The 12,660-nt window shown below is 43.5% G+C and overlaps 1 protein-coding gene across 1 annotated transcript in view; it reads left to right on the top strand.

Moving 5' to 3' along the window:
- Nucleotides 1–1,421: 1,421 nt before the first annotated feature.
- The window catches only part of THBS2 (thrombospondin 2), a 59,065-nt gene continuing 47,826 nt past the window's right edge, over nt 1,422–12,660 (top strand). The window contains exons 1-3 of the mRNA XM_053297232.1: nt 1,422–1,506; nt 3,498–4,054; nt 9,214–9,298. Of these exons, the coding sequence (XP_053153207.1) occupies nt 1,437–1,506; nt 3,498–4,054; nt 9,214–9,298 (712 nt within the window). The 5' untranslated portion in view covers nt 1,422–1,436. The remainder of the gene's footprint in view (nt 1,507–3,497; nt 4,055–9,213; nt 9,299–12,660) is intronic.

Here is a 12,660-nt window from a genome sequence, read left to right as displayed (position 1 = left end):
AATAATGGTTTTGTTCCCCCTGATTTCATTGTGGTAGAGCTAGTCATGTATGTAAATATCCCTGGAAAAAAGGGATATTTATAGACAAAACAGTGTTTAACTGGTTTAATTATGCCCACACTTATTGTTTAGTGGCTAGTCCTCCTGACATAGTTATTGCAGTATATGTGTCAAAGGGACAGATAAAACTAAATGTGATTGTAATTTATTAGGTGACATAATATAAAATGAGTTTGATTCCATTTGTGGAAAGATCAACTTCTCACACAATTCCTTTGTTTTGGTTTGACATGTGCAGCAAATGATGGTGCAGAGAATGGCAGAGATTTGCAGTATAGCCCTATGCAATTTACTTGGAAGGAAGGAAGCCCCATTGAGTTCAGTGGGGTTTCCTTTCTAGAAGTAGTGCAGTCTGATTAAGTCTTTACCTTTAACTGGATCAAACTTTGGCTAGATTTTTTCAAAATCACCAAAAGCACTATTTAGTGTAGAATTTAGCAAAAAATATGTGCACACACAGTCTATACTTACTCTGCTGTGCTGAGCCCATTTATATGCTACAATCCTGTGTGCACTTTCTTGGAAGTAGGCTCCATTAAACTCAGTGGGTTAGGTCATCACATTGTGTATCACGTTGACTTACTTCTGAGTAACCATGCTTAGATGCACAGAAGATGTGCATCCCTTTTCTATGTGTGTTTAGTCTGAAGTTCTTCTTATTTAGTTCACTGAACTGTAATCCAAATTAAGGGTGCTTATGATTGCGGTCTTAGTTCCAGAAGAAGCTGAAGGGTTATTTTATACTGATGTAACAATAGATACAAAGAAGTAGACGTTCTGATATTTTTCCAGTGCAGAATGTGTGTGTGTGTGTGTGTCTGACTGAGACTGGGATTTGCTATGGAAGCATAATATATAAGTTAAATTACATGTGAAACCCTGATGGAAATGCCATTATCTTCCAAGAATGCAACTCTATGGCTAGCCAAAAGTGGATTTAAGAGATGTAATAACTAGTAGACTATATCTGAGTGCCCAGACGTCTCACGGAAAATTTTGAAGACAACTCAGCTTGAGTAGTATATATTTCCTTGAATTTATTAGGAATGATATTATGCCTGAGCTCCCTTTTTTTTTGCTCCTGAATTTCAAGTGAGCACTCTCATTAGTCACCAAAATCAATCCAGGATCAAGTGTATATATTACTGAAAATATAGAAGCATGGCCAAAAGTAAGGACTAATAGAAAGATCTACAAAAAGTTGCAGAAATGCTTCTTTTATAGTAAACTATCCATAAAATATGGTATAATGTATGCATAGAATTTACTTTCAATAGAATGGTTTCCCGAGTTAGTGTAAGGGAGAGGGAGATGTGTTGGTCTTTAAACTGGTAAAAAAGGACTCAATAATGCATACATTTTTGTTTATAGGCAATATGTTACACAGGAGCTGGCTGTTGTGGCTAACAATCTTGCTAACATTGTGGATTTCATTAGAGGCTCAAGGTAGGTCTTTCAATATCTGTACTGTTTTTGAGCCACAAACTGTAGTTACTGTAACCTGATTTCAGAGAGGAGTTAGGCTGCAATTTTACACATACTTACTTGGCTAGGTCTTGAGAATAATTGTGCAAATATTTATTTCCATAGCGTGCCTGCAATATGAAACTAGCTTGAATAAACAATTTATGCCTCATGTGTCTCATGCAAAGGGGGAAAATGGGCTATGTGGACCAGACTCAGGGTGGGTATCAATTGGCTACATGCCAACCTGCTGTTTAATGCATAGCTTTAGGGGACACTTGAATGTGTGCACTCAAGATCTTCTTAAGTACTAACTTTTGTTAGAATTGGTTCTAGATTTGGCTAGTAATTTGAAAGACTGCTGTAAAGAAAGAATGCTTTATTGTTATTTAGTGTATTTATCTTCTGCTCTTCCTTGGGAAAGCTCAAGGCAATGTTCAGGATCCCAATGCTCCCCCAAGCACTGAACAGGCCCTCACTTGCTTGGCTTCAGTAATCCTACAGCACATGGTGCTCCTACACAAGTCCCTGGACCCAATGTTTTTGGTTTGAAATGTTATGCAGTTTCACTAAGGATATTTAATCCATATATTTTCCAAGAAGCAGTATCAAATAGATGGAGTTGCTGAATTTAGTATTTCATGCCAAATGAGCAGCAGTTATTTGTATGTCCACCTAGTGGAAGTGACATACCGCAGTATAGCCATGTAAAGAGCTGCCATTCTCAGTTATGCCAGCAGTCCTGTGGGAAGGAGGGATCATCGCTCAGTAGCAGCATTGCATGTAGCAGGCCCCAAGCTCAGTCCCTGCCATCTCCGGTTAAAGAAACTCCGGGAGCATGACTAGGACTTTGCTTGAGTTCCTGCTAGCATTGTCAAAGTAGACAGTGCTAGACTCGTTGGATCATAGGTGTGACCTTGCATGAGGAAGGTCTGGATACTCCATTTGACCCTGAAAGAGATACTTCAGAAGAACCTTCAGGTCATTGAAGGTATTACGGGGCCTTCCTGCCATTATAGGCCCTCATCGTCTTAAGCCACTTGATCTCAGGTCTTATGTAGCCTGATGGAATGGGAACCAAGGCAGTATCACTCTTTCCAACACCTCCAGATAAGGTCAGGAGCCCTGGAGCATGTGGGAGGAGCTTATGTTGAGGCTCTTCCCTTCACCAGTCCCAATATGATTTTAGCACTAAGTATAGAGAAGAGGTGCAGCATGAACTCAGCACGTGGTGTAGGGCTTCTTATGGTATTGTGGAGCAGAGGAAGGAGTGGCACCCCAGTGGCTTCCATGGTGCTCTGGTGATGTAAGAAATGTGCTTTGAAAGAAAGCTGTATCAAATGCAACCTACTTCCACATTTCAAGAACAAGGTTTTAGGGGTGCCCAGAGCATGTGTTCCCGGGCATGGTCTGAGGGCACATGACACACATATCTTGCTGGAGCTGAGCACATCTAGGTCTGTTCAGTGTCTGGATGGGTGACCACCTGAGAACTCCATGTATGCTGCCTTTGGTTCTATGATGGAAGAATGGCAAGATATTAATGTAACAAATAAATCATTGTGATTATCTTGAGTAACAACCACAGAATCATAACTTCATTGTTTAACTAGTGTAGTTCATGAAGAGAGTGTTGGATATGAACCAAGGAGACTTGGGACTGAATTACTTTTCAGCAATGAATTCTCTGGGTGGCCCTGAACAAATCAAAATCTTGTCTTAAGTTTCCCCATCTTAAAACTGAAATACCAATGACCCACTTTCATATTATTTTTGTGAGGATGAATCAGATAACATCTGATACACTGTAACTCAAGAAAAATGAGAGTTAGAAATGCTAAAACTATTATATATATATATATATATATATATATATATATATATATATATATATATATATAAAGACTGATGATGCATACTTACACTGTACATGTTTTTGTTAATCATGTTGCTGCATGCTGATGGCTTTGCAGATGGTGAAAGACAGGATGAGACCGCTTTTGACTTACTGCAAATCAGCAACATAAACAGGAAGACAATTGGAGCAAAAGTATTTCGGGGTAACATTTCCAATGTCCCAGCTTACCGCTTCATCCGCTTTGACCACATACCTCCGTTTAACCCAGAGAAATTAACACAGATTTTTAAGTTGCTCCAGAAAAATGAGGGCTTCATTCTTACAGCCACCCTGAGGCAGGATAGACAGTCAAGGGGCTCCATTATTGCACTGGAAAGCCCTGGCTTCTCTCAGCGGCAGTTTGAGATTATTTCCAATGGCCGGGACAATACACTTGAACTTTCCTATTGGGTTGATGGCTTCCGGAAAGGGTATTTTTTGGAAGATGTGGACCTAGCTGACTCACAGTGGAAGAACATCACAGTGCAAGTCACAGGAGAAATCTACAGTCTCTATGTTGGTTGTGACCTCATTGACAGCCTCATCCTAGAGGAGCCTTTCTATGAGTACCTGACAGATGAGAACAGTAGAATGTATGTGGCCAAAGGATCCAGCAGGGAGAACCATTTCCGGGTAGGTAACCCACAAGAAATGTAGTTTATGAGGTAAATGGCTTGCAACAGGATCCCAAACATGTTTACTTCGATGTAAGTCCCGCTGAGCTCCCATGGAACTTATTTTGTAGTGGTGAGTATGCTTAGAATTGTGAACCTTTTAGGCCAGAACTAACTGTGGTGCAAATCATAGGGTTGCTGAGGAAAACTCCAACCCAATATCAGGTTTCCCCAGCTCTCCCCATAATGTGTAACTTAAAAAACCAGGTGTGATATGTCATTAAAGGACAGGAGGTGTGACAGGAGAGCATCTTGTCACACATTTCCTCAAGAGGAGTGAGAACATGCACTGGGCTGCTATTTTCAGCAACAGTCCTAAGGTCTGCATCTCGCTTAATTCTGTTCTCCATGTTAGATCTATTCGGGCATAGTCAAGTGTGGATAAATCATATTGCAATCCTGCCCAACTCTTCTAAGGCTATTTCCTTGGCCCCTCTGAGGTGCTGGTGCCTTTTCCTTTACTGCATAGAAAGATGGGGAGGGGCATTAACTCAGTGGGAAAGCAGATGCCGAGCCCTTTCTCACGATCTGTGAGAAGAGCTGGGCGGGCTGGTGGGGAGGAAGGTTATGTTACCTTACCTTCCTTCCAGACGATCCAAGGGAGGGTGCTGGGTGTGCGGATCACACATTCAGATGTTCCTCCACTACCTCCAGCAGCATGGAGGGTCGGGGCTGCAACACATTGTTCTGCCCCCCCGGACTCCCATAATGCACCACGCAAGTGCCTTAGCCAAGCAGCCCGCTCTTGACTGCTCATGAGAACAGCTTTGCTTTGTATGCCGAAGGTCCCAGGTGCAATATCTGGTATCTGCTGAGTAGGTCGCAGGTCAAGAGAAGAGCTTTTGCCTGAGACTTTGGAGTATGCTGTTGCTTAAGACAGAGCATATTATTCTAGTTGGAGCAGTGAACTAACTTGGTATGAGACAGTGTCCTATAACTGAAACCAAGAGTTGAATTTTAAATAATTAACCACATGGTACACTTTAGTGTCATTAACTAGAATCTGTGGAAGATAGCTGGAGAAATTATATGGTTTCCCAGAGGTAACTGATGGCTAGTGAACAGGCATTGTGCTTCAGAGGGAAGGGAAAAGAAGAGGAGGCAGTGGAATGAGGCAAATTTAATTGGAGGGAGATTCAACTTTGCATGATTCAGCTGAGATAGTAGCTACCTAGTACTGACTCCAGCAAGAGAGACCTGCCACCTCTGATGATTGCTTATAAAAACTGAATGGATATTAGGCTACTGCAGGAACCATGCATAGGAAAGCCAGCTCCTGGGTTCCATCTCTCTGGGCTGATTTCCTCTTTATTTTTTAGTACATGGGTATAGCTGTCTCAGTGCAAAAGGCATATGTGTTCTATCAGGTGTGAAGAGTTCTTGCATTTACATTTTGTTATTTTATAGTATTTCTAAATGGCTTTTCTGTTGTTTTTAAAGTAGGTGCAATTTTTGGGAATCTGGGAAGTGACTGTATCCTTTTCCAATTGCAGTGTCCCTGTCTTTTTCTTTTTAAGAGGGACATAGCACTTAGCAATAGCACTTACATTTATATACCGCTCTATAGCCGGAGCTCTCTAAGCGGTTTACAATGATTTAGCATATTGCCCCCCAACATTCTGGGTACTCATTTTACCAACCTCGGAAGGATGGAAGGCTGAGTCAAGCTTGAGCCCCTGGTCAGGATCGAACTTGTAACCTTCTGGTTACAGGGCGGCAGTTTTACCACTGCGCCACCAGGGGCTCTGATTCATACACTCACATGCCCTTCACAATGAACAGGCCAGGTGTGTATTTTCTTCCCTTGGGTCCGCAAACCTGAGTAGGACAAGTAAAATGAGAATCAGCTTCGTCACAGTCTGTAGTATGATCAGAACCCGACCCAGAGTAAGGGTTTGTAGAAAGTGGCAGGCTTATTTCTCAGAGCTATCTTTTGACTTCTACAGGACAAAGTAAATTGGTTGAGGATGCTAGGGAATCTCCTGCTTGCCCCAGACTATGGAACGAGGAAGGAGGCTTTGCCCCATCTGACTGTGTCCTTCACTGCATTTGTTAATGATTCCCAGCGATTTCTATGGGATGAGGAAAATAGGCAAGGCTAAGGGATGAAAAATTGGCCACCACTGAAGACTCTGGAATTATGTAGTGCCACACCAGTGTTCCCTGTAACAGGGAGTCCCAGATGTTTGTTGACTACAACTCCCATAATCTCCAGCTTCAATTGCCTTTGGCCATTGCAGCTGGGGATTCTGGGTCAACAAGTTCTAGGAATCCTTGTTAGAAGGAACACTGCTCCACACTGCTTCCAAGTGCACCCTTTTAATTTCTCTCATGTAAGCTAATGGTTTTTTCTTTACATATGGGGGAAAGTAGAGCTCTGAACCTGTGAAAATCAGTCCCATTTCCTTCTATTCCATGGCCAAACCTGCTACTGGACATTCCAGCCTCCACAAATAAGGACCTCATGGTTCTGTGTGTGTTTGAGTATGTGCCCTTGCAATGTGTCTCTGCAGGCACAACATGCCTAGAGATTAATAGCATCCCCTACAAATACATGAGTCCTCTCCATCCATCCCTCTGGCTCATCATTTCGCTAGTCTCATTATACGCATGTTAAATTAGCCCTACATCATCTTCATGAGTAGGGGTTCCACTGCCATAATCTGACCATGGTACAATGGTGGATGTGTTATATATTTGTAAAGGCTCAGGTCTTCATAGCCATTGACAGGACTGCTTTAGATCACCCAGTTGTTAATGGCTGGCTTGATCTAGTGGGTTGAAGAAGCCCAAAGTAGCTGGATGCAACACTGACTATACTCCTGCCTCTCCCCCTTATGCACTCTAAGATATGTGCGCTACCAACTAAGCACCATCCTGACCAGCTGGAAATAGCTCATTGTGGACTTAAATATTATATTACATTCATTTTGAGATCAGTGGACCATAATAAAAAATTAGAATACAAGACCCGCTGTTTTTAGCTGGACCCCAATTGCCGGTGCTCATGAGAATCAAATGACCTGAAACTATTTTCTTTTAGAATGAGACACATTTTAAAGTGGTCTCATTTATTTTCTAGGATTCCATATGCACCTTTTCAACAAACATCTGTAATTTCTTCTCGTTTCAAATATTTTTCAGTTCTCTAGTAATATCATGAGTTGGATTACTCTCTCTATTGACCCATCTAATGTAATTCATGCATGTGTAAAGCATCTCATCAGTAGCATAACCATAACCATGCTTTACCAGACCAAAGGTCCATCTAGTTCAGCGTTCTGTAATAAGATTCTGGTTTCCTACACTGGCCAGCCACATACTTCTGGGAAACCTCACATGCAGGGTACAAAGGCCACAGCCCTCCCTGCAGCTTGCTCCCAGCAATTGATCTCCAGATGTCTCCTGCAGTGTTCCTCCTAAAAGGGATTCCTAGAGGGGTTCAAAGATCCATTTAACCTAGCATTGTTCGAGGTATACTGCCTCTGAAGTTCCATTTAGTGATTGTATCTCATAGCCACTGATAGATGCCACCCTTCATACATTTTTCTAATCTGTTTTTAAAGCCACCCATGCCAGTGGAGAAGTTCCATACATTAATTTTTGACTCACATAAATTCATTATGTTTTGTGTGAAGAAGTACTTCCTTTTGTCTCCCTTGAATCTACTGCCAATCACCTTCAGTGGGTGACTCCATGTTCTACTGAACATGGGATAATAATTCTCCATCCATATTCTCCACTCCACCCCCCCGCCCCAATTATAGTATTTTCTCCAAACTAAGAAACTTTAAATACTTTAGCCTTTCCTTGTAAGGAAGTTCTCCAACCTCTTGATAGTTCTGATTGCTCATTCCTACACCTTTTCCAGTACTATGAGCTGACACAGGACAATAAAAAGGTATTACAATTAAGCCTGCATTACAGGCTTAAGTGATTTACAGTAATTAGCTGTACCCTCTCCCCAGGGAATGTTGAGAACTATAATTCTGTGTGGGACATTAGGGATCTTCGCTGCAGAATTCTCAGCACCTTTGCCCAATTGCAATTTCATGATTCTTTGAGGGAAACTGTGTGATTAAACTAGTATAAAAGCCAATATGAACGTGTGGTGCAGATGTTCCATGCCACTGCAGTGGAAATTAGAACTCGGTAAGGTACCAGCAAGGAAACAGCTCCTTGACTATTATCTCACAGTATTATTATCTATATATATAATACACTAAGGCCATATGTGGCAAGCCCCGCCCACACAGTGCTTTAGCAATCAGAGGTAACAGAACAGAAGCACCATGGTGATTAAGCAGTGGGGATTCCATATGCAGATAGGGAAAAGAGCAGGTAGGGGGTGAGTGAGTGAGTTAGCAAGTGGGGAGGGGGAGTGAGTGAGCGGTGAGTGGGGAGGGGGCGAGTGAGCGAGCAGCGGGAAGGGGAGAGTGAGCGAGCGAGTGGTGAGAAGGGGGTGAGAGATCAGGGAGTGAGTGAGGGGGCAAGTGAGCAAGCGGTATGGAGCGGGCAAGTGAGCAATCGGGTGAGTGAGCGAGCGATAGGGAAGGGGTGAGTGAGAGTAAGCAGGGAGTAAGAGCAAGTGGCTGGGAGGGGTGAGTGAGTGAGTCAGTGGTGGGGAGGGGTGAGTGAGTGAGTGAGTCGGTGGGGAGGGGTGAGTGAGCGAGCAGGGAGTGAGCAAGTGAGCAGCAGGGAGGGGCGAGTGAGTGAGCGAGCACACGGGAGGGGGCAGCTGAGAGTGGGTGGCTGAGCAATAAAGCAGGGCCTGTGGTGAGGGGCAAGGAGGGCAACAAAGTCCTAGCACACAGATGCTCTGTACAGGTTCGGCTAGTTATTTTTTTAAAATTAATTTTATTTTTATTATTTATCATATTTGTATACTGCCCACTACCGAAGACTCTAGGCAGTTTAAACATACATGTTGAAACATACTAGTTTGTTTATTCATGAACCAATTTATGAGGTAAATAATATATATCAGAGAAATAAGTGTGTGTGTGTTTAGCGTTTATCAAAGATTAAATTCAGTTATGGAAGAAAAACTACAGAACCTCCCCACAGTTCTTAGTTTATCCTTTAACTTATAGGAACAAATTTGCTGTCTGTTTGCAGGGTCTCTTGCAGAATGTTTTCCTGACTTTTGGAACTTCAGTCGAGGAAGTCTTACGCAACAAAGGATGCCAGATGAGTCAAGCAGGTAATAACAATGTGTCCCCTCCCATTGTTGATTCTTGGCTTTTCTAGACAGGTTCTTCCCTCTGATGGGCCAGCATGAATGGGTGATTTTGGAAGTGTGAATGAGCAGAAGAATGGGATGTGAACCACCATAGATTCCATTGACAATTTTGAATTGGTAGAATGAAAATGTACAGAATGGATAATCTTCCACTGGGAACTTCTTCTGCTCTTGCCCTATTGAGATAAACAGGGGATCTCCTGTTTGGGGTATGGGGTAACTCCTGTTTGTTGCATAGGGGAGGTTCCTATTGGATTGATATTTCTAGGCAAAAGTTAATTATTGTTGTCTTGATTATGTTGGTAGATGTTAAGTATCTACACCATGTGTATACTTGACCATTACTGCTTACTTTGAAAGTGTTACATTTTACAACTTTACGTGGAAAGAAGAGGCATACAAAGATGGGTTGATGAAACTGGAAGGCAAAATAAGGGACTGGTCCTGGTAAAATGTTGCACACTGGTCCAGTTCAGATGTCACACAGAGCCAAGATTAAATCTTGGTTTTGCATGCGATCTCATAGCCTCGAGAGTGCACACTCCCCGCCATGATTAGAAAAAAGGCACAGTTTGTTGTGAAATCCAAACACTGATCCTGGCTTATTCTAACCAGAGCTCTTCACATAAGCCAACATCGGAACCAAACTTCCAACCTTGAGTTCAGATCATAGTTAGAATAAGCAGCATTGCTCAGTTCAGATGTCATGACTGATCCTGGCTTGATTACAACCACAGTTAGAAGTGGAATACTTCTGAGGCTTGTGTGCAAAGAAAAGGGGGAGCATGCACTCCCAAGGCTAAGTGACTGCCTGCAAAGTCAAGGTTTAATCTTGGCTCTACATGACAAATGAACCTACCACAGAAATCTATTTATTGAGTCCTACAGAAATCTATTTACTAAACTTACTGAGTTCCCTCCCTGGCATCTCCAGGATAGGGCTGAGATTCCTGCCTGCAACCTTGGAGAAGCCGCTGCCAGTCTGTGTAGACAATACTGAGAGAGATGGACCTACGGTCTGACTCGGTATATGGCAGCTTCCTATGTTCCTTTGTACTCCTCCCCTCCTACTATATAGACAGTGAGGCTATTCTCACAATTGGAGAATAGCCCAGCCCAATTTTCCCACGTTGTGAGATCCACTGGGCTTGTGGGTGAGCCCAATGGTTCTCTGGCAGCTAGTCCGCCAAAGAAGCCCTCCCCTTAAGCGGGGTTAGCAGAATGAGTGCCCGCTAACCCCATTTCCCCAATTGTGAGTTGCCACAGCACGGCTCCACACCGTGGTGGCTCACGAGGAGACTCCCCCTGAGAGGCTAAAATAAGCCTCCCAGTCTCGGGGGTCTCTCCAGGATGCCCTACGCACTCGTGCAGGGCATCCTGGGACTTCCGGGGCCATGTGGCCCCCGATCCCTGCAGTCCCTACCGGCTCCGTTACGGAGCTGGTAGTCGTGTGGGTGGCTGATTTGGCCACCCAGAAACGAGCGACTGCTTGTCTGCGAGGAGAGTGGGCTAAGCCTGCTCTTCCCACAGAGCCCGGTAAGGCTCTCCACACAGCTCATTTGGAGAGCCTCACCCTGTTTTACTTACCGTGACCAGTGTGTGCTGAATTTTGGGAGTGCTAGATTTCTGCAGTCTGGAAGAAGGTAGCTCTGCAAGAGATGCCTATGAAAGTTTCAAACAACAGCCACCAGAAAAAGAAAGCTATGTGTGTGAAACCCATGTATGCAGTGGAAAGGAGTTTCATAGGCCAGTCAAAAAAACTTAGCATAAAATATCATATATACACACACACACACACACACACACACACACCCAGCAATGAGCCATACCCATTACAAACTCATTTTATAAAAAGACCCCACCACATCTCCTTCCAACAAGAAATTAGGGCAAAAGAAACACACACACACACTTGAGATGTACATGTATCGATAACTGACAAACCGAATACTTCAAAATATGGTAGGACAAAAAGGAGAGATATCCTGGGAAATCTTTTTTAAAATACTATATTTTAAGTGATTTTTTTTAAAGTAATGTTTAAAATGTACCCCAATGTAGGATAGGAGCTTGCATATTGTGTGTGTGTGTGTGTGTGTGTGTGTATGAGAATGAATATGAGGGGACTCACTGCACAGCTAGCTGATGCCCCCTCTCACTGTAAGAATTACAGTAGCCTTATGTGTTGCCTCATGTGTTACATATGAGTAGAATAGGAAATTAAGGCCTACTGTAAAAGTAAGGGTAGAGAAATAAAAGCCCAGCAGATTTTTCATCTTGCAAATAAGATCCAGGCAAAACTAAACAAAAAGCCTTGAAGCTGCTCTCATGAACAGCCAAGCTTAGGCAGCCGACCGAGCCAGGGCTTGGCTGCCTGTGAGAACCACCAGGATCCCGAAGGTGCCTCAGCGCCAAACCCTGCACCGAAGCCCGGCTCTTAGCTGAGGTTAAGGGCACAAACAAGCCCATAACCCAGCTTGCCAGGATCATGTGTCAGCGTGAGCTACTTGCAGCTTGCACTGACACAGAAATGGTTGCCTAGAGTGCCTGTCCCTTGGAATCCCCCAGTCCGCTGTGCTCGGCACGCAATGTTCTGTGGGATACCTGGAGGCCGGGAGAATGAGTCTTGGCCTCAGAGCTATCTGCCCTGCTCCTGCTCCTACTGCACGGAGCAGTGGGGATCATGTGGGAGCGCGGCAAGGCTTGAGAAGCTTTCCCTCTGCCTGCTCCCCCGCCCGGCCTGGTAGGTCATGTGAACGGTCCCCTTTACTTGCTGAATGCCTAGTCCTGGAAGTGCACAAACTGTAACTTCAGGGGATAGCTACATACACTTGGATATGATTGACCTCTTCCAATAGGGACAGAGAGTGAACAAACTAATATATTACAATACATGGAACAGTATTTTGAAAAGAGGCATGCATACATGTATTGGTTTCTCAGAGTCTGAAGCATTCGTAGTACAACATAAAATTCAACTATTATGGGCTTCTTGACAGGTAACTTGTATTTACCAGGAGCACACTCATCTTGCCAGAGGGAAGATATGCAAGTTCCACTTTGGAAATAAATGTTACACATGTATGTGAACAGAACATTATTATCTCTTGCAAATCCTGTTTTCCTCAGTGGTGTAAAAACTGCTGGTCTTGGATGTATGTTGTTCAGACTTCTCTGGATGTGCATTGATCTTTTAAGAACAATGTACAGTTGTTCTTGTGTTCCCAGATGCTGTTGGACTACAACTCCTATCATCCCCAGCTACAATGGCTGAAGGCTGCGGATGATGAGAGTTGTAGTCCAAAAACATCGGGGGGCACAAG

The sequence above is a fragment of the Hemicordylus capensis genome, chromosome 1, assembly GCF_027244095.1.
Source record: "Hemicordylus capensis ecotype Gifberg chromosome 1, rHemCap1.1.pri, whole genome shotgun sequence".
NCBI classification, from domain to species: Eukaryota; Metazoa; Chordata; class Lepidosauria; order Squamata; family Cordylidae; genus Hemicordylus; species Hemicordylus capensis.
The sequence above is the reverse complement of the archived record's forward strand: the minus strand, read 5'-3'. Positions and strand labels throughout refer to the sequence as shown.